Genomic DNA, 23,959 nt, shown 5'->3' on the forward strand with positions numbered 1-23,959 from the left:
TGATTTTACTTTTGATTGGAGTGCCCAGCTGAAATTCAGCCCCGGCCTTGCTCCCAGCACCTGGAGCAGGGTCTGGGGACTGGGGCTCCTGGTGCTGCCGTTCCTGGGGCGTTTCCTGCTGCGAGGGGGCTGTGGGTGCCCAGCCCCTTCCCAGGACATCCAGCTGGGGCTGGTGGCACTTTTCAGCCACTCCTTTTTTTGTAAGGAAGTGCTGAGCCACGGAAATGCTGCCCAGAGGTGCTCGTTTCTCTCACCTCCACAGTCTGAAGTTTCATGTTCAATTTCAGAACTCAGCTAAAATGAAATTACCTGACTTTCAGCAGAAAAGCACAACAGAAGCCTCCTCCACTTCCCCCGCGTCCCCCTGTGTCCCCCTGCCTCTGTGTCCCTGACAGTTCTTGTCCCCTCGTGTCCCCCCATGTCCCCCGGTGTGCCCGTGTCCCCTCGTGTCCCCATATCTCCCTGTGCCCCCCACGTCCCCCCACACCCCCGTGTCCCTACAGCCCTGGCACTGTTCTGTCCCCCTGTGTCCCCCATGTCCCTCCACATCCCCCATGTCCCCGTGTTCCTGATGCAGTTCATGTCCCCCCATGTACCCCCATGTCCCCGTGTCCCCCCATGTCCCCTCTATATCCCCATGTCCTCACAGCCCTGACGCTGTTCTTGTCCCCCCATGTCCCCTGTGTCCCCCGTGTCCCCGTGTCCCTGATGCAGTTCTTGTCCTCCCATGTCCCCCACATCTGCTGCGTCCCCCATATCCCATGTCCCCATGTTCCTGACGCAGTTCTTGTCCCCCTGTGTCCCCCACATCCCCCGTGTCCCCACATCCCCTGTGTCCCCCTGTGTCTCTGACACAGTTCTTGTCCCCCTGTGTCCCCACATCCCCTGTGTCCCCCTGTGTCTCTGACACAGTTCTTGTCCCCCTGTGTCCCCACATCCCCCATGTCCCCACATCCCCTGTGTCCCCCTGTGTCCCTGACACAGTTCTTGTCCCCCTGTGTCCCCACATCCCCCATGTCCCCACATCCCCTGTGTCCCCCTGTATCCCTGACACAGTTCTTGTCCCCCAACATCCCCCATGTCCCGTGTCCCTGACATAGTTCTTTTCCCCCCATGTCCCCACATCCCCCATGTCCCCCCATGTCCCCCCTGTCCCATGTCCCTGGCACAGCTCTTGTCCCCCCACATCCCCCATGTCCCTGACGCAGCTCTTGTCCCCCATGTCCCCAACATCCCCCATGTCCCCCCATGTCCCCACATCCCCTGAGTCCCGTGTCTCTGACGCAGTTATTGTACCCCCACATTCCCCATGTCCCCCACATCCCCGTGTCCCTGATGCATTTCTTGTCCCCCCCAAATCCCCGTGTCCCCCACATCCCCGTGTCCCCCACATCCCCCGTGTCCCCCCAAATCCCCGTGTCCCCCCGTGTCCCCCGTGTCCCCCGTGTCCCCCGTGTCCCCCGTGTCCCCCTCATCCCTGACGCAGCTCTTGTCCCCCCGTGTCCCCCGTGTCCCCCGTGTCCCCCGTGTCCCCCGTGTCCCCCCGTGTCCCCCGTGTCCCCCGTGTCCCCCGTGTCCCCCACATCCCGTGTCCCCCGTGTCGCCCGTGTCCCCCGTGTCCCCCTCATCCCTGACGCAGCTCTCTCCGCAGACGTGGAGCGCGGCGGGGACATCGCGCTGTACTCGGGGCTGGCGGCGGCGGTGCTGGCGGTGGCCGTGCTGGCGCTGGGGGTGACCCTGTACCGGCGCAGTCAGAGTGAGTACGGCGTGGATGTCATTGATTCCTCTGCACTCACGGGAGGCTTCCAGACTTTTAATTTTAAAACAGTCAGACAAGGTTAGTGCGGCGATTTCCTTCCTTCTCTGCGGCGCTCCCGCTGCTCAGGCTCGCCCGCCTTTGGGGAGGGGGTCTGGGGCAGCCGGGGCAGGGACAGACCTGGGGCTGGCTCTGCTCGGTCCCACAAACACGGGATCCTCCTTGGCCTCCCTCCAGATGCTTCAGGAGCGCTGTCCAGCGTCCAAAATCCCCATGTCCGTTCCAAAATCCCCAGCTCCCGCGCTGAGGTAGGAAAAGCTCAAATTGAAGCAAAGCAACCAAATCATGGCAAGCCCAGGCCCCACAGCTGGAGCTCCTCCTGTCCTCAGTTACAGAGCTCTCCTCCACTCCAATAATAGGAATTATTCTTTTCCTGACAATCTGAGACCCCCAGCTGGAAGGGTTTTGTAACCTGCTGTAACACGGGCACTGAGGGAAATCCATGTGTGTAACACTGGACCCCCTAAAGCCCTAGAAAAAACCACCAGTGGCACAAAACATGGACAAAACCTTTACTAAAAGCAGCGCTCAGGTTTTTAAGAACGTTGTTCCCTTTGAACAGGAGGGTGGGGAGGGAGAGAAACGGGGATGAAAGCAGGATGTTTATTGATTCTGTGCTGCCACTCTACCTCAGACCTGCCTGATTGTGGGTGGGTGGGAGCGTGGGACGGGTGTGAAAGTGTCCCCATGTCTCTGTTCTCTCTTCAGAAAAGAGAAATATGTTGCAGAGTTTGTTTGGGGGGGTTTTGGGGGTTGTTTTTACAGTTTCTTTATTTCCTGGAGACGTTCCTCACCAAGCATGACTTGCAAGAAATTGGCAAAAGGGCTTGGCAGACAAGGACGTTTTAAGGAAGTTCATTCATCCATTTCTAAATCCAAACCTTTAATTAGGGCTGTGTAAATCTCAATGACTGTCTCAAACAAGAACATTTTCCTTTGTGGTTCAGTTTGAATCTTGTTTTGAGTCTGGGGAATTGTTTGCTTGGCTTAATGCTTAAAACCTTCCATTCTGGATGCTCTGAAAATACCCAACTAAACAACCAAAGAAAAAGACCCCACCACAAAACCAAACAGCAAGAGGACTCAGGCCCTAAATCCATCCACTCCTCATTTTTCAGAGTGTTTTCTGAGGTAAAACACATCCAAATTAATAACTGTGGTGTCTTTCTGTGTATCACTCTTGTCCCACCTCCCTTTCAGCCCAGTTTCCCTCAGGCATGAAGTTGTGGCTTTGTATAAAAGGTCTGCAGGAAGATGTTGTCACTCAGTGGGGTTTAATGTAAGGGAAGAAAACAACAAGAGAGGCAAAAGGGTAAACACAAAAACGTGACTCCAAACCAAAGCAGGCTCCTCCTCGGGTTCCTGCACTCTGGAGCTGCCCGAGGCGTGGTGAACGTGAAGTGTCAGGTCTTGGCACCGGTTCCTCGGCTCCCTGACGTGGCCTGGTGTGCTCTGGGGCTGTGAGAGCTCGGGGAGGCTGGCAGAGGGGACGGGAGCATTGCTGAGGTGACGCTGCTGAGGTGTCCCTCCATCCCTGCTGCTGTCCCCACAGGTAACTCCCTGCTCCTGAACTCGTCCCTGCAGCCCGAGCTGACGGTCAGCAGGACCTACAGCGGCCCCATCTGCCTGCAGGACCCCCTGGACAAGGAGCTGATGACCGAGTCCTCGCTCTTCAACCCCCTGGCCGACATCAAGGTCAAGGTGCAGAGCTCCTTCATGGTGTCCCTGGGCGTCACCGAGAGGGCCGAGTACCACGGCAAGGCCCACCCCGGCACCTTCCCCCACGGCAGCCCGCGGCCCTTCGGGACCCTGCAGGCCAGGAACAAGGCCATGTTCATCCAGCACCTGGCCTCCATCTCCAGCAGCAGCGAGCTCAGGAGCTCGGCCCTCTTCGGGCACCTGGGGGGCCGCCTGGTGGTCCCCAACACAGGTGGGTGAGGGCTCCTTGCTCGTCCAAGCACGCAGAGGAGTTTGAGGTTAGGCTGTCTGATGTAGTGTTTTATTACTGAATTCTTTAAAAAATGCCAGGGAAGAAGAAGCAGGGGCGCCGTTAATGCGGATTTTGGAAGTAGGGCACGTTGCCCACAGAGGACACGAGTGATCAGAGGGAAGCCTGGGCTGAGGACTGAAGAGGCATTATGCCCATTTGAACTGTTTTAAATTACTGCCTCTCTTGATGTCTTCAGCATGAAAGTCACATTAATCAAAGCTGTGCCTTGCTTGGATCCTGCTCCAAAGCAGAGGCTGCCCAGGAAGGGTCGATGCTGGATCTTACGTGAGGGGCTCGGGTCCCAGCCCCAGACCCCTGTCCCACCAGGGACACGGACAGCAGCCAGGCCTGGGGACAGCCCCACTGCTGCCCCACCAGGCTCCTGCCCCTCCTGCCTGCCTGCCTTCCCCTTCCTTGGAGCAAAATTCCAGATTCCCACAGCGGGGTCCTTCCCGTCAGCCCTGTCCCGGGCTGGGCTGCTCCCTCTCTTTGTGACCTCAGTCCCTTTGTGGGACGTGCTGGGGACCTGCAGGGCTGTCTGTGGAATGAGCTAAGGCTGGCAGGGTCACAGCCCTGCAGCTGCACCCCAGGGCCGTGTTTGCATCACCCCAAATCCCTGCCCTCACCCTGGGTATGTTCTCTCCCCAAAAGGCAGCAGAAAAAGCACAAAAAGCCAGATACCCCACTGCCAGCTGGCTGTTATCATCCTTCAACTCCAGTGATATTTATTCACTTTCAATTCAGCTCTGCTTTCGTTTGAGCGGTGCTCCAGGATTATCTGCTGCTCTCTGGTTGAACTGGATGATTTAGAGCTTTATCCTTCATGTCCCACAAAACGGGTGCTTTAAAGGTTACCATAAAAAACGTGGTTTGTGTTTAGAGAGGATTGATAGCAGTGACAAGCCAGGCATGCACAACGTGGGGAATGTTTTCATTTCTCCACAGACTGGTTTTGTGCTGAGGAAGGAACATTGCAGAGGCACTGAGTTAAGGCATGAATTAAGAATTCCCTCATACTGTATATTTAGCTACTTTATGTAATGATAGTCCCATCAATTAGATTATTAAAATATGTATTTGGTCCACTTGAAATTTATGTAATTCTTGCTGCCTTTATGTAAGATCAGCTGTGCCAAGCAGTTGTGAATTCCAGTGTGATCGAGGCAGTGCCTCACCAAGGCTGTGCACTGTGTGACAGAACCAAAGCCAAACACATTCCCCCTCTCCTGAGAGCGGGGTAAAGCAGTTTCTTTCCAGTGGTACCCAGGGAAAACTCCCCTGTTAACTTCTGATCCACTCTGGTGCTGTGGAAGGAGAATGGGATCACCTGCAGGAGCTGGGTGTGTGGGGACAAAGGGGGGATCGCCCTCTCCATGGGGAGATTCCCTGGGATCCCACAAGGATCAGGTCTGATTTCAAAAAGGAAAGAGATTCCAGAAGGCTTTTTGGGAAATAAGACATCTTTTCCTTTAATGGAACAGCAACAGCTTTATTTCCTTTGACAGTTGATGCTCCTTTCCTCTGATGAGGCTGCCCTGAGGAGCAGGAGCTCAGAGCAGCATTCCTTCCCTTGGGGTGGTGCTCCCTGTCCCTGGCATCCCTGACATCCCAAGGCTCAGTGCTGTCCTTGCTCTTTTCCAGGGGTCAGCCTGTTAATTCCACACGGGGCTATTCCTGAGGAGAGTTCCTGGGAAATCTACCTGGCCATCACCCAGAAGGAGTCCAGGTGAGAGATCCGGGCTCATGGACCTGCCTCCCTTAGTGGCTTTGGGGTGGAACGTGGGGAGCCACTCCCTGCTGGGGTGACCACCCTGAGAGGGACCCAAAAATGGCCTTGGAGTGCTGCTCCTGTGGAACCCATGGAATTCTTGTGCCTGCTGCTCCTCTCCCTGCTCAGGAGGAGCTCAGCACCTTGGGCTCTGGGGGAGCTGTTGCCTTCAGGGGAAGGCAAGGCGACCTGGTTTCAAGGAACAGCACGGCAGCCCAGTCTCCCCTGGGCCACTCGGGCCAACGACACACGCAGGCACCAGTGTGGTGGACGGTCGAAAGCCTTTATTATCTTATCTCATGGGTTTAAATAGTCTTGGGGGACTCTGCTACGTCAGGGGGGGTTGGTAGGGTCTCTAGGGTTAGTCAGGAGTGGAAAACTACTGGGTTAGGTGTGGTTACATTCTTTGGGGTAAATGGATAACATGTTGCAGGGTGAGAGGGGGAAGGGGTCTTTCTTTCCGTCACATCCCGAAATCTTCCGTTCGCCTGTCCCTATCTACTACATCTCCCCCCTCCTTTTCATAAGTAACATGAGGTAGTCGTAGATATAGGCACTGGAGTGAGGTACAAACTTGTAACTTGGTAAGGAAAAAAGGGTTTTTGGTAAACCTGAGTAAATCTCGCAAGGTGAGTTTCGAAGGCTTTTTGCAGCTGACTGTGTTCGCACTTTTTGGTTTACAGCATTTGTTGCTGGCCTACAAACAGAATGTTTGCCCGTTCTAGACGGGCCTGAACAAACGAGACTAGCTTGTTCAGCAGGCATGGTCCTATGGTAACAGCTAAAAGCAGTATTGCCAGTGGACCTACCAGGGCAGAAATTAAAGTGGTGAGCCAAGGTGATTGATTGAACCAGGATTCGAACCAGCTCTGCTGGGTTTCCTTGTCTCTCTTTCTTTGAGCCAGTCTATCTCGGAGTTCTGCCATAGAGTCTTTAACGACTCCTGTATGATCTGCATAAAAGCAGCATTCCTCTTTCAAAGCTGCACACAGTCCTCCTTGTTGCATGAACAAGAGGTCCAGTCCTCGCCTATTCTGTAAAACTACTTCTGAAAGCGAAGAGACTGATTTCTCTAGATAGGAGATGGATTTCTCGATCCTCTGCAGGTCTTCATCGATGGTCATTTGCAGCTGAGAGAGTCCGTGCTGTTGGGTTGCGATGGCTGAGACACCTGTGGCTGTACCAGCTGCTCCCAGGCCGAGCAGCATTGCGATAGTTATACTTGTGATTATTTCTCTTTTGTGCAGTCTGTCAGGTTCTTCGAAAAGGTGGTACACTTCTTCATCTGAGTGGTATAGGACCCTAGGAACAATCAGAACTTGGACACAGAAGTCAATAGAGTCATTAAATTTGGCAAGGAACACACAAGGACTCACTCCGGATCGCTGGCAAACCCACATCCCAGATGCGGATGGGACCACCCACTTACCGATCTTTCTGTTGGGCTTGACAACTTTAGTGCAGAAGTTGCCTTTCTGCTTTGCTAAAGTTGCATTACCAAAACATTTGCCTTGTCCTGTGATTTGACTCAGGGTGATCCCTCTGCGGGGAGTGTCCCATCTGCACTGGTGGGGGGCACTGGCTGTGGAGTAACTGAAGGGGGTGTCTAAAGCAATGCCTTCGTAGAAAGGGGGTTTAACATCATAACAAAGCCAACAGGAGTTAGTCAGGTTCGGTTTGGTTTCGTTTAGGGTTAGAAAGGTAGTTTCTAGTATATAAACACAGGGGTGTTCCACGGGCTGGTGGAGGGTTCTATGTGACCCTTTTGCAGCTCGAGGTCGACCAGTTCTAGCAAGGCTGCCATTCGAGGCTTTGACAGGGGCCACTGCTCGACCCATACGGGGTCTGGTGATTTCTAAGTCAGTTTGATTGGCAGCAGTGGGTGTACGGCAGTGGCTCTTATTATAAATTTGTAATCCTGACTCCTAACATAGCAAGGATGTCCCTTCCTATCAGGGGTGGAGAGTTTTGCAAAATGTAGGGGTGGATTGCTACTGTTTGTTCTGGTCCCTTTTTTGTATGAAGCGTTATGGCTACTAATTGGGTGCTTTTCCAAGCTCGGGACGGCCCTCCCACTCCGTTCACTGGGGGGACTTCTTTGCATTGCCAGTGTCGGGGCCACAGTGCTTGGGGAAAAATCGAGCAGTCTGCTCCTGTGTCTGCCCAAAACTGAAGCCCTATGATATGGGGGTCCTGACTGCCATAAAGGCGGCACGTCCCCCACACCTTCGGTGGCTCCTTCTCTATTTTCATGGCCAGGGCCACCCAGGGGTCCCGTTCTGGGGCGTCCCCTGCTGACCCTGCGGCACAGGCGCTGTTTGCGGCGGTAGTGGGTACGAAGGTACCGCAGGCTGTGTTGCGAAATTCGCTGGTGACGGTACGAAGCTGGCTGCCTCCCGTGGGGGTATGGGGTATAAGGGCGCCCCGTCCCACTGGGGGTTGGCATAGATGGGCTGCCTTGCATTTGCAGCGGGAGGAGGCTGGGTGCAGCCCGCACGCCCCCTCCCTCTCCCGTTTCCCTGGGGCCGGGACCTGCATTCCTTGGCCAGATGCCCCTTCCTCCCGCAGCTCCAACAGGCTCCTCTCTGGCGTGTTTGGGGTGGAGGCGCCGCGGCGGGCTGCCGTGTCGGCTGGGGACAGCTCACCGCGATGTGACTTGCCTCACCACACCTGAAACACGCCATGGCACTGGTCAGGGTGTGGACGGCTGCCTGAATGGGTGTCAGGTGTTCTTCCCTCACTACATGTCTGATCATGTCAGCCAGGCTGGCTCCGGCTGGCAGGGAACGTAAGATATCTTTGGTGACAGAGTTGCACTGCTGGCGCAAGCAGTCAGCTACCACGGGGCCCTTTGCCTCTGCCGGCAGGGTAGAGGAGTCTATCGCTGCCTGCAGGCGATCTACAAACTGCGTGAAGCTTTCGCTCTCTGCCTGCCTCACGGTGGACCACGGCGATGGCTTGGCCACGACCCGAGAGGCTGCACGAATAGCCTCCCTAGCAGCCTGAGTGGTCGCCCTGACCTCCTCAGCCTGCATCTGTGTGGCTTGTTGCTGAGGCGTGATCATATCATCGTGCTTTCCCATAAGCCTGGATAGAGTCGATCTGTGTAGTGGCTGCTTCGCGCCAGATGCTTGGGCTAATAGCTTTGTACAATTATCCTCCCATTCTTGTCTAAATACAATCATTCCCGCGCCATCAAGTATTATACGACCTATTCGCTCGATATCAAAAGGAAGCAGGTCGTCATTACTAAAAAGACCATCAATTAGTGTAGAGACCATGGCCGAATTGATTTCTTTTTCTGCAATGGCTTTGACAATTGATTGTACATCTTTTGGGTTTACCGGGGCATATACCCTCTGCTGGTTCCCTTCCGGGCCGGTGATCCTCACCGGGAAGGCTTGTACGGCGGCCGCTGGGGACCATTCAGCACAGGCTATTTTTATTTCTCCCCAGTCGGTAAACTGGGCTGGTTCGTATTGTGGCTGCTTTTCGGTGCGGCTTAAAGCTTTACTTGGTTTTGTTTTAAATTGCATTGGCTCTATTCTCTTTGTCTCAGAGTCCCAGCCGGCTCCCGTCAGCTCTTCCGAGCCGCCGGAGCTGCTGCTGGACTCCGAGTCGGAAGTCGAATGCCAGCGCACTTCCGGGGCTCGGTGCCGTTTTGTGCGGCTCCGACCCCGCTCCTCCCCCCGGGGGTGGCGCCGCTGCCGCCCCCCGGGCTCGCCCTGCCTCCTGCAGGGGTGGGTTTCTCCCTTATATGGTGGCAGCGTCAGGCGCGGCTGCCGATTGGCTCCGAGCCCTCTGCCGCTCTCCTCCTCTTTCTCCCGCACACGCGCATTAGCGAAACTCTGCGCCTCTGGGCTCTTTGCGCCGAGACTGCCCGTGCCCCGCCCCTCCCCTTGGCTGCCGGCGCCATTTTCAAAGGCGTATGGAGGCGGCGTGGGCAAGATCTCCTCCCGAGCCGCGGCTCCCGCGGCTCTGGCTTCCCCCGCCAGTCCCTGCCAACAGAGCTCTGCGCGCTGCTGCACCTCCGGTACCGGGTCACTGACCGGCGGTGGCGGGGCGGATGGGGAAGCCGCGGATTTTTGGGAGGTTTCCGCGGGGGGCCCCGGGCCCCGTCCCGGGGAGGGGGGTGACGCGCTGGGCCCCCCCGGATCCCCGCTCCCGGACGGATCGCCCTCAGGGGTAGTTTGCGTTGCCGCTCCTACCCCTAGCTTGGGTGTAACTAATAAACACGTACGCGCTGCGCTCCATGTCTCTTGCTCTTCTATTGCTCTGCGCAGGGCTTTCTCTACTTTTCCCCACGCCTTAAGGCATTTGCCGCTGCCTGAGGATTTCGTGTCCTCGGCCAACACGGCTGTGCATTTTTCCCATATCTCCGGATGCAAAACATCCACAGGGCGTTCAATTGCCCCAAGCTCAAGCAGCCTTGCTATAGCAAGATAAAAGTCTTTGAGCTTACACTCAATTCCCCATTGCTTATGAACTTCACTTACGACCCTGGCGAAGGCATCCATGATGATCGCGGGTCCTGGGACGTCTCCCTTGCCGAGAACACGGTTCCACCGGTCCGGCCGCTGCTCTTGTCCAGGCGACACCCGCAACCCGAGCGAATTATTCCCGGGTTTCGGCACCAGTTATGTTGCCTTCAGGGGAAGGCAAGGCGACCTGGTTTCAAGGAACAGCACGGCAGCCCAGTCTCCCCTGGGCCACTCGGGCCAACGACACACGCAGGCACCAGTGTGGTGGACGGTCGAAAGCCTTTATTATCTTATCTCATGGGTTTAAATAGTCTTGGGGGACTCTGCTACGTCAGGGGGGGTTGGTAGGGTCTCTAGGGTTAGTCAGGAGTGGAAAACTACTGGGTTAGGTGTGGTTACATTCTTTGGGGTAAATGGATAACATGTTGCAGGGTGAGAGGGGGAAGGGGTCTTTCTTTCCGTCACATCCCGAAATCTTCCGTTCGCCTGTCCCTATCTACTACAGGGAGCTTTGATTTTTTTTTAGCCTGAGAATCCTACAGACACTTGGAAGCACCGAGGCTTCAGCAGAATTTATTATCATGACACTTAAGAAAGGAAAAAAAGGAATTTACCTTTTTTTGTTACCCTGTTGTGGCTTTTTTTCCTCCCCTGCAGTCTCCCTCTCAGCAACACTTGTACACACAGACTGAGGGGAGGCCTGGAACATTCCAGCCTCTCTGGAGCAGGAATGGGGTTTGGAAAGGGCATTTCCTGAGCACCCACAGCAGGGTGCACCTCCACGTCAGGGTGTCAGCACGGGCACTGGAATGGGGTACCCAACCCTGCTTGGCCTTTTCCCCTTTTTATATCCTGGTTTTATTCTTGTATCTTCTATTTTTTATCTTGCTTGGGGTCCTTTCCCTAATTTTTACCTTGGCTGAGGTTCCTCGTCTTACCTTTTACCTTGGAAACACCATTTGCTTTAATTTGAAGAGGGAACAATAATTTAGAACCCAAGCACGGGGATCACAACACTCAAATGGATTAAAATACAACCAAACAGCAACAAAAGCACCAGGGCAAGAGGTTTCAATTGCTGGTTCAGTGTCCAAGGGATTCTCCTCACTCTGGCACCGCTCCTGCTCAGGGATTTATTCCAAGAGACAGAAAACACGTGCATGTGGGGGTGGCTCCAGTTTGTTGGAGTGGGAGAGGAGAGGAGCAGGTCACACATCTCTGGAAGGCAGCAGGCAGAGGGTGCAGCCATTTCCTGAGCCCAGGTGAATCCCTGGAGCTCAGGTGGGATCTCCCCTGCCTGTCCCGGAGCCACAGCCACACCTGGCCCAGCCCTAATTCCAAGCACTGCCCTGACCCTGGGTCTGGAAAAGTCACTGAGTCCTCCCTCCTGCAGAATACAAACGGGTTTTCAAAGCAGGGAGATCACACTCAATCGGGAAGAATTTATGAGCCGGTGTTTTTTAAGCCATAATTTGTTTTATCTTCGCTCCTGTGAAAATATTGTTGATGGCAGCGTTTGAAGGCAGAGCACGGCGGGGACGGGACCAGCTGGTGCTCGGAGCTGGGCTGGCTAGCACAGAGCAATTTCAGGGCTGGATTTGGGTTAAACAAATTGAAATGTGCTTTAAATACCAGAGCCCTAAACTGACCAGGCGCTGATTGGAGTTAGATGGGGTCTAATGGGTTTGTTTCATCTCCAGCTGCTGCTTCCACGTGAAAGGAGCAGAAACGAGCAGATGAGGAAGGGTGCTTGGATTTGAAGTGAAATATTTTCAGTGAATTCTCACTCCTGACAGCCACTCTTGTCTTTGCTGCCCCAAGCCTGGAGCCGGAGGGCCCCGAGGTGCTGCTGGGGCCCGAGGTGAGCTGCGGGCCCCCCGAGCTGGCGGTGAGCACCCCGTGCGCCCTGAGCATCCCGCACTGCGCCCACGCCGACCCCCAGCACTGGAGCATCCGCCTCAAGAGGAGGACGCAGCAGGGCAAGTGGGAGGTAAGCCCAGCCCCAGCCTGTGCCACCGTGGACGTGGAATTAGCCCCTGGTCGTGCAGGGACAGGCAGAGGGACCTGAGGGAAACAAGCACAGCGAAAAGATTTTGCCCTTTGTGAAGAAGCAGCAGGATTGGGTTCGGGTGTTTGGCAATGCAGGTCATGGCTACAAAGCCAGGACGCCAAGGCTGCAGCCTGTCCTTCTGTCCTGTCCCTCTGAGCCCCTGCCTGCGGTCTGCTCTGCCTTCATCCATTCCACTCCCATCTTCCTCAGCCAGATCCACCCAGTCCTTGGGCAGCTCCAGCAGCGCTGGCCTCAGACAGCTGGGGAGGGAGAAGGACAGAGGGACACGGGGACAGAGGGTGGGAGGTCACAGAGACAGAGGGACAGAGGGACACGGGGACAGAGGGACAGGAGGTCACAGAGACAGAGGGACAGAGGGACAGGAGGTCACAGAGACAGAGGGACACGGGGACAGAGGGACAGAGGGACAGGAGGTCACAGAGACAGAGGGACATGGGACACACAGACACAGGGACACAGAGACAGAGGGACACGGGGACAGAGGGACACGGGGACAGATGGACAGGAGGTCACAGGGACAGAGGGACACACGGACAGAGGGACACAGGGACACACAGACACAGGCACAGATGGACAGAGGGACATGGGGACACACAGACACAGGGACAGATGGACAGAGGGACATGGGACACACAGACACAGGGACAGATGGACAGAGGGACACACGGACAGAGGACATGGGGACACCGGGCAGGAGTGAACAGCAGAGGCAGAGCAGAGGGAGTTTTTGGGGGAGGGAAATGTGGCTGTAATGGGTGTTCTGGAAGGAAGTCAAACCCCAGCCATTGTTCAAGGTTTGCTTATTGACTTTAACCTTCAAGGTAATTTTTTAACTTGACACTGGGGGGAAAAATTAGCCAGAAAGTCAAGAGCACTTGAAAAAAGCTGCTAAAATTGCTTAGGCATCATCATTATTATTGTATGTACACAGCGAGCTCGGCACAGGGCATGGCCATAAATCCTCCTGCTGACTCAGGCCTAAATTGGGAATATTTACTCAGGGAAGCAGTCCCCCTTCTCCCCTTCCCCGAGAGTGCAGCCTGGCTCCCAGCAGCACCCTGCATTCCAGTGAATAAAAATCAAGTATTAATGCCATGACTCCTATTGTCGAGGCCTATTGATTCGACTTCGCTTTATTCTTTTTAAACCTGAATTTCGTTTTGCAGGAAGTGATGTCTGTGGAAGAGGAAACTACTTCTTGCTACTGCCTGTTGGATCCTTATGCCTGTCACATTCTCTTAAACAGCTTTGGAACTTATGCCCTAATTGGGGAACCCATCTCAGACTGCGCCGTTCGACAGCTGAAAGTCGCCGTTTTTGGCTGCCTGTCTTGCAATTCTCTGGATTACAATCTGAGGGTTTATTGTGTGGATAACACCCCTTGTGCATTCCAGGTAAATGGCTTCGCTTTGCTCCTCTGGGCTTGCTTTATTTTCCCATTACATGCTGGCATCCTTTCACTCCTTGGGCATCCCCAGCCGTAACCCAGTGAGAATACTGGATTTCTGAAGTGCTGCTGCACCGTTAGAATAAATCACTTCCATTCCCTGCCGTTGTGGATTTACACTGAGAGCTTTAGGGCAGCCAAACTCTCTTGTTTGCTCTCTCATTTTTGCCACATTCTCGACTACCCAAACTCACCCAGCCCTGGTTTACAAAAATTCAATTATCCTGCATTTCCTCTCAGTCAAAAAAAAAAAAAAAAAAGAGCCCAGTCCCCACGTGGCAGTTGGGATGAGAATGATTTTCCTGCACCGTGTTCCAGGACACAACAAGGACATTCTCTGGTAAACTCAGGGGCTTTAACAAAATGCTGTTCTTTGGGGAAACGAAATGCAAACAGTTGCGAGATGAATTTTTCCTTCCCCTTGCCGTGGCACAGGAATGGAAACACGGCTCTGACTGGAGCTGCCTCTGTGCCTCTAATAAAAGCCAAGGCACCAAAAGCATTGTTAGAGGCTCACAATGGCTCTGTAATTATCCTCTTTATAACACTTAGGCAATTAGTGGGTACCGGTGTCTTCCTGATGAGTCTGGAGGAAATGATCAGAAGAATAATTACCAGTTCTCTGCCTTCCCAGGAGTGAGAGCAGGGTGTGTGGAGATAGTGAGACAACCCTGCGTTTATGGAGTGATGCAACCCTAAAAGCAAGGAAATATCAGTGGGAGAATTAATGGATTTGGATTAAATATGGGGAATTACAGAGGTTTTTGGATAAAATATGGGGAATTACAGAGGTCTTTAGATAAAATTTGGGGAATTATGGAGGTTTTTAGATAAAATATCAGAGTTGGGGTTGCCAAGTGGTGTTTGACAGTTAATCCTGCACGGTGCAGGTTTATGTAAGAGACAGAATTCTCTTGGTTTTGACTTTTTCCCTGGCTGAAAACTCTCCTTGCTCCTCCAGCAGTGGATTTGGGCCTTTGTGAAGTTCTGAGTGTGTGCTGGCTCTCAAAATTGAAGAGACTCAGGCCCTTCTGGTGTTTTGCCCAAATGCTGCTGCTGTGGGAGAAGTCTCACGTCTGTCACTGAAGGCAGAGCAGCACTCACAGAACATTCAAAAATATCCCAGATACTCCAGGAATTTTGAGGATGGTTAAGAAATAATCTCCTCCCTTTGTGGCTGGAAACCAAAAACTGAAGTCTCCCAATTTCTTCCTTCGGGTGAACCCAACCAGCAGGGGTTAAACCAACCCAAATGCCTGGAAAAACAGGTTTATAATAGAAACCCATTAGTGCAGTTTCAGAGAGCTGGAGCATTGAATTTTCAGAAGGTCACAGTGATTCCAGGAGCTCCTCTAACGACGACTTTGGTCCTGACAAGCACTAAACTCCTTCGATGGACACACATTTGATATAATTTATGTGGATTGAGAAAGGTAATTTGGCAGCACTGCTTGCCTGCTGATTTTTAAAGACTTCTGCAACCTTTCCTCCCTCACTGGTGTTTTTACTGCAGCAGCACAGAAATAAACATTGCTTAAGTACCAGCAGGGGTGATTTTTTTTTTTTTTGCCATTATGTTTTAAATTCACCGAATTACATAAAAATTTCTCTTGGAACAGAGCTCTGGAGGGCTGTAGTGCAAACCCCTGCCCACATTTTGCCCTTCACACTGCTCAGGGTCTTGTCCAGTGATTCTGGAAGTGCCCCAGAGGTGGGAAATGAAGTGAATGATTTCACCTGAAGCGTTTGAGGGCTCTGAAAAGCCCTGAGAGAAGTTCCCCAGCAAAGCTGGAGTCCAGCTGTGCTGGGCTGCACTGGGGGTGTTGGAGAGGGGAGACAGCCAAAAATTCAGTGTCCAGCAGCATTTTCTGCCCAGAGATGGGGCTGGCAGTGCCCAAACCCAGCCTCCTGGGAAACAGCAAGATCAAATATTTATATCTATAAATACCATCAGCTGCCCACCAGAGAAACTCCACTGTGCATTCGACACTGTGGGGGACCCCGGGACCCCCACGGAGAGGGATTTTCACTGGATTTGGGGTTTGTTCCTAATACTGAAAATATTCTCTCCTCCTCCCTTGCAGGAAGTGGTTTCAGATGAAAGACTCCAAGGGGGGCAGTTGCTGGAGGAACCCAAACTTTTGCATTTTAAAGGCAACACCTGCAGCCTGCAGATCTCGGTGCTGGACGTCCCTCCCTTCCTGTGGAGAATCAAACCCTTCACTGCCTGCCAGGTACCTGCATTTCACCTGCCTCCCTCTGCCCTGGGGGCAGAACCCAAATGAACCAAGGTTCCTTTTGTTTAAAAAGCTTTAAACCTCCAGAGCATTTAACAAAAACATGTTGCCTTTTGGTTCCGACAACCACAGATTTCGTTTACACCAGAATGCTGTAAATTTGTCATTTTACAGAAATGCTTGTGCTTTCCCTCCTTTCAGTTGCCTCCAACAGAAGGCAAACATTCCTGCTCAAACTTAACCACTCCTCAAGATGTTTCTAATATCTGTCATTCCAGTTTTGATATAACTATGGAAATATGGCTAAAAATGGCATTTAAATGTAACCATGAGTTCAAACCGCAGCACGCAGAGAGCAAGCATTAGAGCTGAAGAGCAGCAAATTGGTTTTTCTCTTCTCCATTAATTAAAGAGGCTGTTGAAAACTGAAAAGGAAAAATCAAAACAAAAGAAGAATTTCCAAGGAATTTGATGACTGGAAGTCCTAAGGAATGTGCTGGCACATGGAGTGGGCTGGATTTAAAATGCAGCACTCAATTAGAATGTACAATTTCCCTTCTCCCAGAAGCAGAGACACAGTTATGCATCCTCCAGGATTTTGGCAAAAACCCTGTTTTAAATGTGTTGCCACGTTCCCCAAAACATGAGGGTAATGGGCTCTGAGAGTTATAAACACAGACCCAGAGCCAGAGCAAGCCTCTCCTCGTTAACAACGTGGGGATAATTTGGGCTACAACTTAAGAAATGAAATAAATGAATCCTTTTCAGCTTCTTAGGGAGAAGAGTTTCTCAGGGTTTGTTTGTTCTTCTCACTCACCTGTGTTTTAAAAGCCAAACCAAGCAGGGTTAGGATGTCCCAGTTCTCCAGCAGAGACCTGCCCATGTGTGCCCAGAAGAAAATCAAACCAGAGGAGTTTCCCCTCAACGCAACAAATTCACTTCTGCTCTCAGCAGATTAGAGAGCTCCATACTTTGATTAATTTATTGTCTCCTAATCCCTTCTCCAAACAGGAAGAATAAAAGTCTGTGACAGACTGGAATTCAACCTGCAAGTGCCACTTAGAGCCTGACCAGAGCAGGGGCTCAGGGCTGGGAAAAAGCCTGTGCCAAACCTCAGCTGCCAGAATGGGCTGACCCAGGGCTGCCCTGACCACAGGAAAATTTAAATTTTATCCCTGGGATGGCTTGGGCACCTCAGAAACACAATCACTGCTCCTCAGAGGAGCTGCAGAACCTCCCCTGGCTCTGTGCTTCCCTCGCAGTGAAGAGTCTGGTGACAGCTCTGGTTTGGTTCCAGCCTCTTTATAGAGAAAAGAATCTATTTTTGCACGTGGAGTTTCTTCCAGTGTTCCCTGGGTTCCTCTCCTACGTCCCACCCTGTGCGAGCAGCTGCTTGTGCTGCCTGGCAGGAACAACTGAGCGCAGCCTGTTCCAGGAATGTCTCTGGTCCAGCTCCGGAGCTCCCCGGGCAGTGGGGGAGGGAGGATTTATGGAAACGACGTCTCAGACAAGCAGCGATCCTGCTCTGAGGCCGAGCAGATGAATCCATCACGCTGAGGAGCTGCTGGAAGGCAGCTGATGGCAGGTGACACCAGGATTCCTGCAGATCCTGCTCAGAGCCCGTGTTTGTCCCGGCCTGGCAGGAGCAGCTGCCCGGGCTTGGCTCCCCTCCCGCCGGGGATCCCCACGAGCCGTGGGTGGTGCAGGCAGAGCTGGGCACCTCTGGGTGCTCAGATTTGCCTCCCACCCTGCATCTCCTGGAGGATCCAGCTCTGCCTGGGGCCATGGGATGATTTACAGCCCTGCTGTCTGCAAGGAGCTTAATTATAAACGCAGAGTGGAGCTGAAAGCATCGCTGGAATACTCCAGCCACTCATTGTTCCAGCACTCCTCGCTGCTCTGCTTTGTTTCACACAACTCCTTTCAGCTGAGTGGTTCTTCCACTCCGAGTGAAAGCAGAGATGATCACCCTGGAAAAAAATCTAATTACAGTTCCTCCACTTCTAACGTTTCACTGTGAGCATCTTACTACTGCTGCTGCTCCCAGCTCAGGATCCAGCCCGGGGCTGGGGACAGGCAGGGAGCTGGGGCAGGAGAAGGGATGGGTGGCAGGGCCAGGGCAGTTCTTGGTGGGAAGTTCCTTTGGGATGGAAAAGGAAGGATGGCAGGGCCAGGGCAGTTCTCAGTGGGAAGTTCATTTGGGATGGAAAGGGAAGGATGGCAGGGCCAGGGCAGTTCTCAGTGGGAAGTTCATTTGGGATGGAAAGGGAAGGATGGCAGGGCCAGGGCAGTTCTCAGATGGAAGTTCCTCTGGGATGGAGAAGGAAGGATGGCAGGGCCAGGGCAGTTCTTGGATGGAAGTTTTTCTGGGATGGAGAAGGAAGGGTGGCAGGGCCAGGGCAGTTCTTGGTGGGAAGTTCCTTTGGGATGCCAAGGGATGGGTGGCAGGGCCAGGGCAGTTCTTGGTGGGAAGTTCCTCTGGGATGGAGAAGGAAGGGTGGCAGGGCCAGGGCAGTTCTCACTGGGAAGTTCCTTTGGGATGCAAAGGGAAGGGTGGCAGGGTCGGGGCAGTTCTCAGTGGGAAGTTCATTTGGGATAGAAAGGGAAGGATGGCAGGTCCAGGGCAGTTCTCTGTGGGACGTTCCTTTGGGATGGAAAGGGAAGGGTGGCAGGTCCAGGGCAGTTCTCAGTGGGACGCTCCTTTGGGATGCAAAGGGAAGGGTGGCAGGGTCGGGGCAGTTCTCAGTGGGAAGTTCCTTTGGGATGCAAAGGGAAGGGTGGCAGGGCCAGGGCAGTTCTCAGTGGGACGCTCCTTTCCTTCGATTCTGGTTACAAGGTGATTTCAATGAGACTCAGAGAGGAATACTGATCCTGGCAAGGGGGAGGAAGTGAAATGCACCTTTTTTAAGTGTCATTAAATATTTTTTTTAAGAGTCTCCCATTACTTGTTCCGTTGAGCTCTCAGTCACTGCCACACCTCAGCGTCCATCAACGCAATTGTCATTTTTTGGCTTTTCTCAGAGCTGGAGGGGAGTTACTGTGCTTGCCCCAGCAGAGCAGGAGTGGGTGTGTCCCCCCGGCCATGTCCCCTGTCCCTGATGTGTCCCCATCCCACAGGAGGTGCCGTTCTCCCGCGTGTGGCGCGGCAGCCCCCGGCCCCTGCTCGGCGCCTTCTCCCTGGAGCGCTTCAGCCCCGCCACCACCCAGCTGTGCTGCACCGTGTGCGTCAGGCAGCTGCAGGGCCACGAGCAGCTGCTGCACATCCAGACCTCCGTCCTCGAGGTACAGCCCCTGGTCTGCAGGGCGGGATGGTCGTGGAACGGAATCCTGGGGTGGGGTGGGTTGAGTTGGGTTGGCTTGGCTTGAGTTGCATTGAGTTGGGCTGAGTTGGTTTGGCTTGGGTTGAGTTGGGTTGGATTGAGTTGGGTTGAGTTGAGTTGGGTTGGCTTGGGTTGAATTGCGTTGATTTGGGTTGGGTTGGGTTGGGTTGGGTTGGGTTGGGTTGAGTTGAGTTGAGTTCTGTTGGATTGAGTTGGGTTGGCTTGGCAGGACCTTAAAGCCCATCCAGTCCCACCCCTGCCATGGGCAGGGCCACCTTGCATGGTCCCACCCCTTGGAGCCCTCCAGGGATGGGGCACCACCTCTCTGCGTGCCGCTTCCCTCCCCGGATTTGTCCTTTCCCCGTAGGTTTTGCTCAAAGCTGGAGCCAGTCTCTAAAGCCTTGCAGATCCCATTTCCAGCAGAAATCAGGGCACAGAGACTGTGCAGCACTGACGATAATTATTGATAATTTCATAATTTGTTGTTGGGGTTGGTGGCTGCAGTTTCCTAGCAAGAAGCCCTTGCAGAGCGCTGAGGCTTGGGGAGAGGGTACGAACTCATGCTCATGGCTAAAAGAAATCAGACCTAAAATCAGAAATTTTACCTTATGGCCAGAAGAAATCAGACCAACCAAATGGCTAAAAGGAATCAGCTGAGCAAGCTGCTGATGCGTCCCACAGCCATGAGAACTTCAGCAGCTGCCTTTTTTTAGATTATTGAGCATCTTTGTTGATTAATCCAGATTAATACTTCTGGATTAGAGCTCTGCACCCCTAAGTGCTCTGAGCAGGGATTGCAGCAGCTGGACAGGAGCAGCACGAACATCATCTTGTGTAAACACTCCTCAGGCTGGCCGAGTGTTTTCTGCTCCTTTCCTGTCATTTCACAAAACCCCTCTGTCACTCTCTGTGTCTCCTGCCCGTGTTGCTGCTGCCTTGTTCTCCCTCTCCGCTGGGTTTTTAAGGGCCCTGTCTGTACACAAGTCCCCAGAGCATGTTCCCGTTCTGCTTCAAGCAGATTTGCTGCTGTGGAAGGTTTTCTCATGCCTATCTCCAGCAGTGATTGAAGAGGGAGGATAATTTGACTGCAAAATAAATCTGTGAGTGACAACTCCCCCCCCGAGCCGCTCCGTGCGTGACAATCCCCGCAGCGCCCGGGTCGCTGTGCTTATCTCACACGTGCAGGGCTGGAGCTTCTCCTGCTCTGCATCTTGAGCAGAGCCCGGGGCAGAGCTGCAGCCCCTGGTGCTGAGCCCGGCTGGCCCCGGGGACCTGTCACAAATGGTGGATGGAGGCTGCACCATCGCTGCTGCTTAATATTGATGCTGTGTCACTCTGGGATGAGTAATGCACTGAAATTTGACTGTGTTATGCAAGGCTGGTGTGATTCCGCGGGAAAAGAGGGGCCAGATCCACAAAGGACCTCCATTCCAGAGAGGCTGGGAGAGCTTACGGAATTCAGGTGTTTGAAAAACCCAGAGAGAGAAACAAACACAGATTTCTGTGTCCATGTTCCGGGTTTAAGCAATGAATGATTTAGAAACCCAGCACTGATCTGTAACAGAAAAATCCCCAAAAAATAAAACTCGTGCAAGGGAAAACCACCATTTTAAAGATTATTCTGCACAAGTCCTTGTGATGTTGAAGGAACATCTTCCAGGTCCTCTTTCACAATTCACAAAAGCTGCTCTTAGCTCAGCCATTTTCTGTAGTCAGTTCAAGCGACGGCAGCGATCTGAGGAGGTTTGATTCTCCTTTCCCTGCAGACTGAGAGAGAAAACATCACCTTCTTTGGCCATGAGGACAGCGCCTTCCCCGCCCAGCTGGGCCCCAAGGCCTTCAAGATCCCGCGCTCCATCCGGCAGCGCATCTGCGCCACCTTCGACGCGCCCAGCGCCAGGGGCAAGGACTGGCAGATGCTGGCCCAGAAGAACAGCATCAGCAGGTGATGGCAGCGCCCCGGCAGGGCTTTGGCACCTGGAACGGGCATTTTTGGCCGTTCTGGGGTTGCTGGTTTGCTGTGGAGCCAGGGGTGTGGGTGGGAATTAGGGGCTGAGTGGGGCTCACTCCTCCTTTCAGCTCCTCGTCCTTGTGTCCACCCGCAGGAGGATTTTGTCCATCACTGAACAGTTGTTCAAAGCCCTTTGGAGGCTGCACATTCCCCCAGACAAATCCCCTTGGCTCTCACGGGTGCATTTCCTATTTCAAAATGAATCCTGCGGATTTTTTTTTGTTTAAGGGAAAGACATCTTTAAAAGAGACAGTCATGCTCTACTGTTAGGAGTAATAATATTATGATTATTAAAACTGAAAGATGCTGTAAAAACCAATTTACTTCTTACTTTGCTTTTTCTGCTTGGCTAAATTAAATTGGCGGAGGCAGCTTCCTCACAAAAATATTTTCTGATTGTCACAAACTCTATAAATGCATTCCCAGGAGAACAGAGGAATACTTAAATCAAGCAAAGTAACTTTCCATTGGCTCCCTGCTTTGCGTGGGAGCCTCAATAAACCACATCTGAACCAAAGGAAAAAGAGTTTTGGATAAACACTTTGCTTTACCAAATTCTGTGTAAATCACACCTGCAGAGTCCTAAAAATGGCACAAAATAACAAACAGAAAGGCTCGGATAAAAGGTGCTGTGTCTTTGCACAACCACAAGCATCAGCTGCTGGAATTCCTCTCCCTGGCAAATCCTTGCTGCATTTCCTGGAGATGCTTCCCAGGAGGGATTTGTCCTGCTGGAGGGGTTTTATTTTCCAAACTCGTGGATCATGTTGGGCACAGGGCACAGCTGCAACCCAGGCTGCTTCTCATCCCCTTTTTACTCCTTTCCCTGCAGGAATCTCTTGTTCTTCCTCACCTTTTTCCCTCCTTTTCCGGCAGGAATATCTCATTTTTCCTCATCCTTTTCCCTCCTTTCCCTGCAGGAATCTCTAGTTCTTCCTCACCCTTTCCCTGCAGGAATATCTCCTCCTTCCTCACCCTTTTCCCTCCTGTCCCTGCAGGAATCTCTCATTTTCCTCACCCTTTTCCCTCCTTTCCCTGCAGGAACTTCTCATTTTTCCTCACCCTTTTCCCTCCTTTCCCTGCAGGAATCTCTCATATTTCCTCACCCTTTCCCTGCAGGAACCTCTCATTTTCCTCACCCTTTTCCCTCCTTTCCCTGCAGGAATCTCTCATTTTTCCTCACCCTTTTCCCTCCTTTCCCTGCAGGAATCTCTCATTTTTCCTCACCCTTTCCCTGCAGGAATCTCTCCTTTTCCTCACCCTTTTCCCTCCTGTCCCTGCAGGAATCTCTCATTTTTCCTCACCCTTTCCCTGCAGGAATCTCTAGTTCTTCCTCACCCTTTTCCCTCCTGTCCCTGCAGGAATCTCTCGTTCTTCCTCACCCTTTTCCCTCCTTTCCCTGCAGGAACCTCTCATTTTTCCTCACCCTTTCCCTGCAGGAATCTCTCATTTTTCCTCACCCTTTTCCCTCCTGTTCCTGCAGGAACCTCTCCTTTTCCTCACCCTTTTCCCTCCTGTTCCTGCAGGAACCTCTCCTTTTCCTCACCCTTTTCCCTCCTGTTCCTGCAGGAACCTCTCCTTCTTCGCCACCCAGAGCAGCCCCTCCGCCGTCATCCTGGACCTGTGGGAGGCACGGCACCAGCACGACGGGGACCTGGACTCGCTGGCCTGTGCGCTGGAGGAGATTGGCAGGACACACTCCCAGCTCTCCGAGGGGGCAGAGCCCGAGCTGCAGGAGCCCGAGTTCCCCTGCAGCAGGAAGGGCCTTTAGCCCCCTGCCCCGCCGGGACAGCGGGGACAGGAGGGTTCGTGGGGATGGAACCCACCCCACAGCAGCGCAGCGGGAGGAGCAGAACCAGCCCTGCTAAAAACCCTCTGTGGTGAGGAAAACGAGCTTCTCCCTGCCCTCCTCCTCTTAAAATCCGTCCTTTGGCGCCCCAAACAAACCTGCACTTGTGTCAGTGCCGGGGCAGGAGGGAGAGAGACACAGAGCCATAAGAGGTAAATGTTATTCTGTATTTAGGAACAGTCATGTTCGTGTACTGCCTAGTGAAAATCAACAAATAATGTTGGATATTTCGAGCCACTGGAGGTTGGTCCTGGTTAAAAGGTTTCTCGCTTCGAGAGTGGTTTAAAATCCCATCACGTTGTCACTTTATGTCTGCTACAGGAAAACTGAAAATTTGGCCTTATCCTGTTCAGATGTTTGAGGAATTAGAAGATCTCATCATTATTTCATATCATGTGTATTCCAAATAATTCGTTTTAAAAATTCAGCCCCTTAATGAATGTATGTTTGCTGCAGAGCTTTGCTGCCTGCTCTGTTACCAAAATTCCAGAACAAACCCCTTCTCTCTGAGACTGGGGGGTGTGCACACGCCAGAGGAATTTTCTAATTTTCTACGTCTGCAAACTTTCTTAGTCAAAAAACTGTCTTTGGGGGTGGATTTAAATAACCAAATAACACAGGGGAAATTTCCAGCCCTATTTTAGCACATTGAGACATTTATTTTTATTACTTCATGCTCTGTGGCTGAGTGAAGGTGAAGGCAACCAGCACAGCTTCATTTTGGTTTGGTCTGGTTTCAGACTGAGACCACAAACCCCACACGGCACTGCCAGCACTGGCCTTGATTTCGTTGCACAATTTGGGAATTTCACAGGGTGCAGAGCTGGCTGTGTTACCTTGGTTTTGTTACAAATTGCATTTATCCCCAAAATCAGAATCTAACTGGAGAATTCGCCTCGTTTTTTACCCATTCCATACAAATACGATTTATGATTTCAACCCAACCAAAAAGAGCTGTCACTGTGAGCG

At 52.7% G+C, this 23,959-nt stretch overlaps 1 protein-coding gene across 1 annotated transcript; it reads left to right on the forward strand.

Moving 5' to 3' along the window:
• Window positions 1-1,614: 1,614 nt before the first annotated feature.
• UNC5D (unc-5 netrin receptor D) lies at window positions 1,615-23,554 on the forward strand (the record flags this gene model as incomplete). The annotated part of the gene is made up of 9 exons (XM_077789226.1): window positions 1,615-1,837; window positions 3,369-3,746; window positions 5,448-5,532; window positions 11,877-12,045; window positions 13,293-13,520; window positions 15,658-15,807; window positions 18,928-19,092; window positions 20,897-21,075; window positions 22,711-23,554. Coding segments are annotated over 9 exons (1,779 nt in total), but the record flags the coding sequence as incomplete, so codon positions are not given.
• Window positions 23,555-23,959: the final 405 nt, after the last annotated feature.

This window comes from Lonchura striata, chromosome 32 (assembly GCF_046129695.1).
Source record: "Lonchura striata isolate bLonStr1 chromosome 32, bLonStr1.mat, whole genome shotgun sequence".
Classification (NCBI taxonomy): Eukaryota; Metazoa; Chordata; class Aves; order Passeriformes; family Estrildidae; genus Lonchura; species Lonchura striata.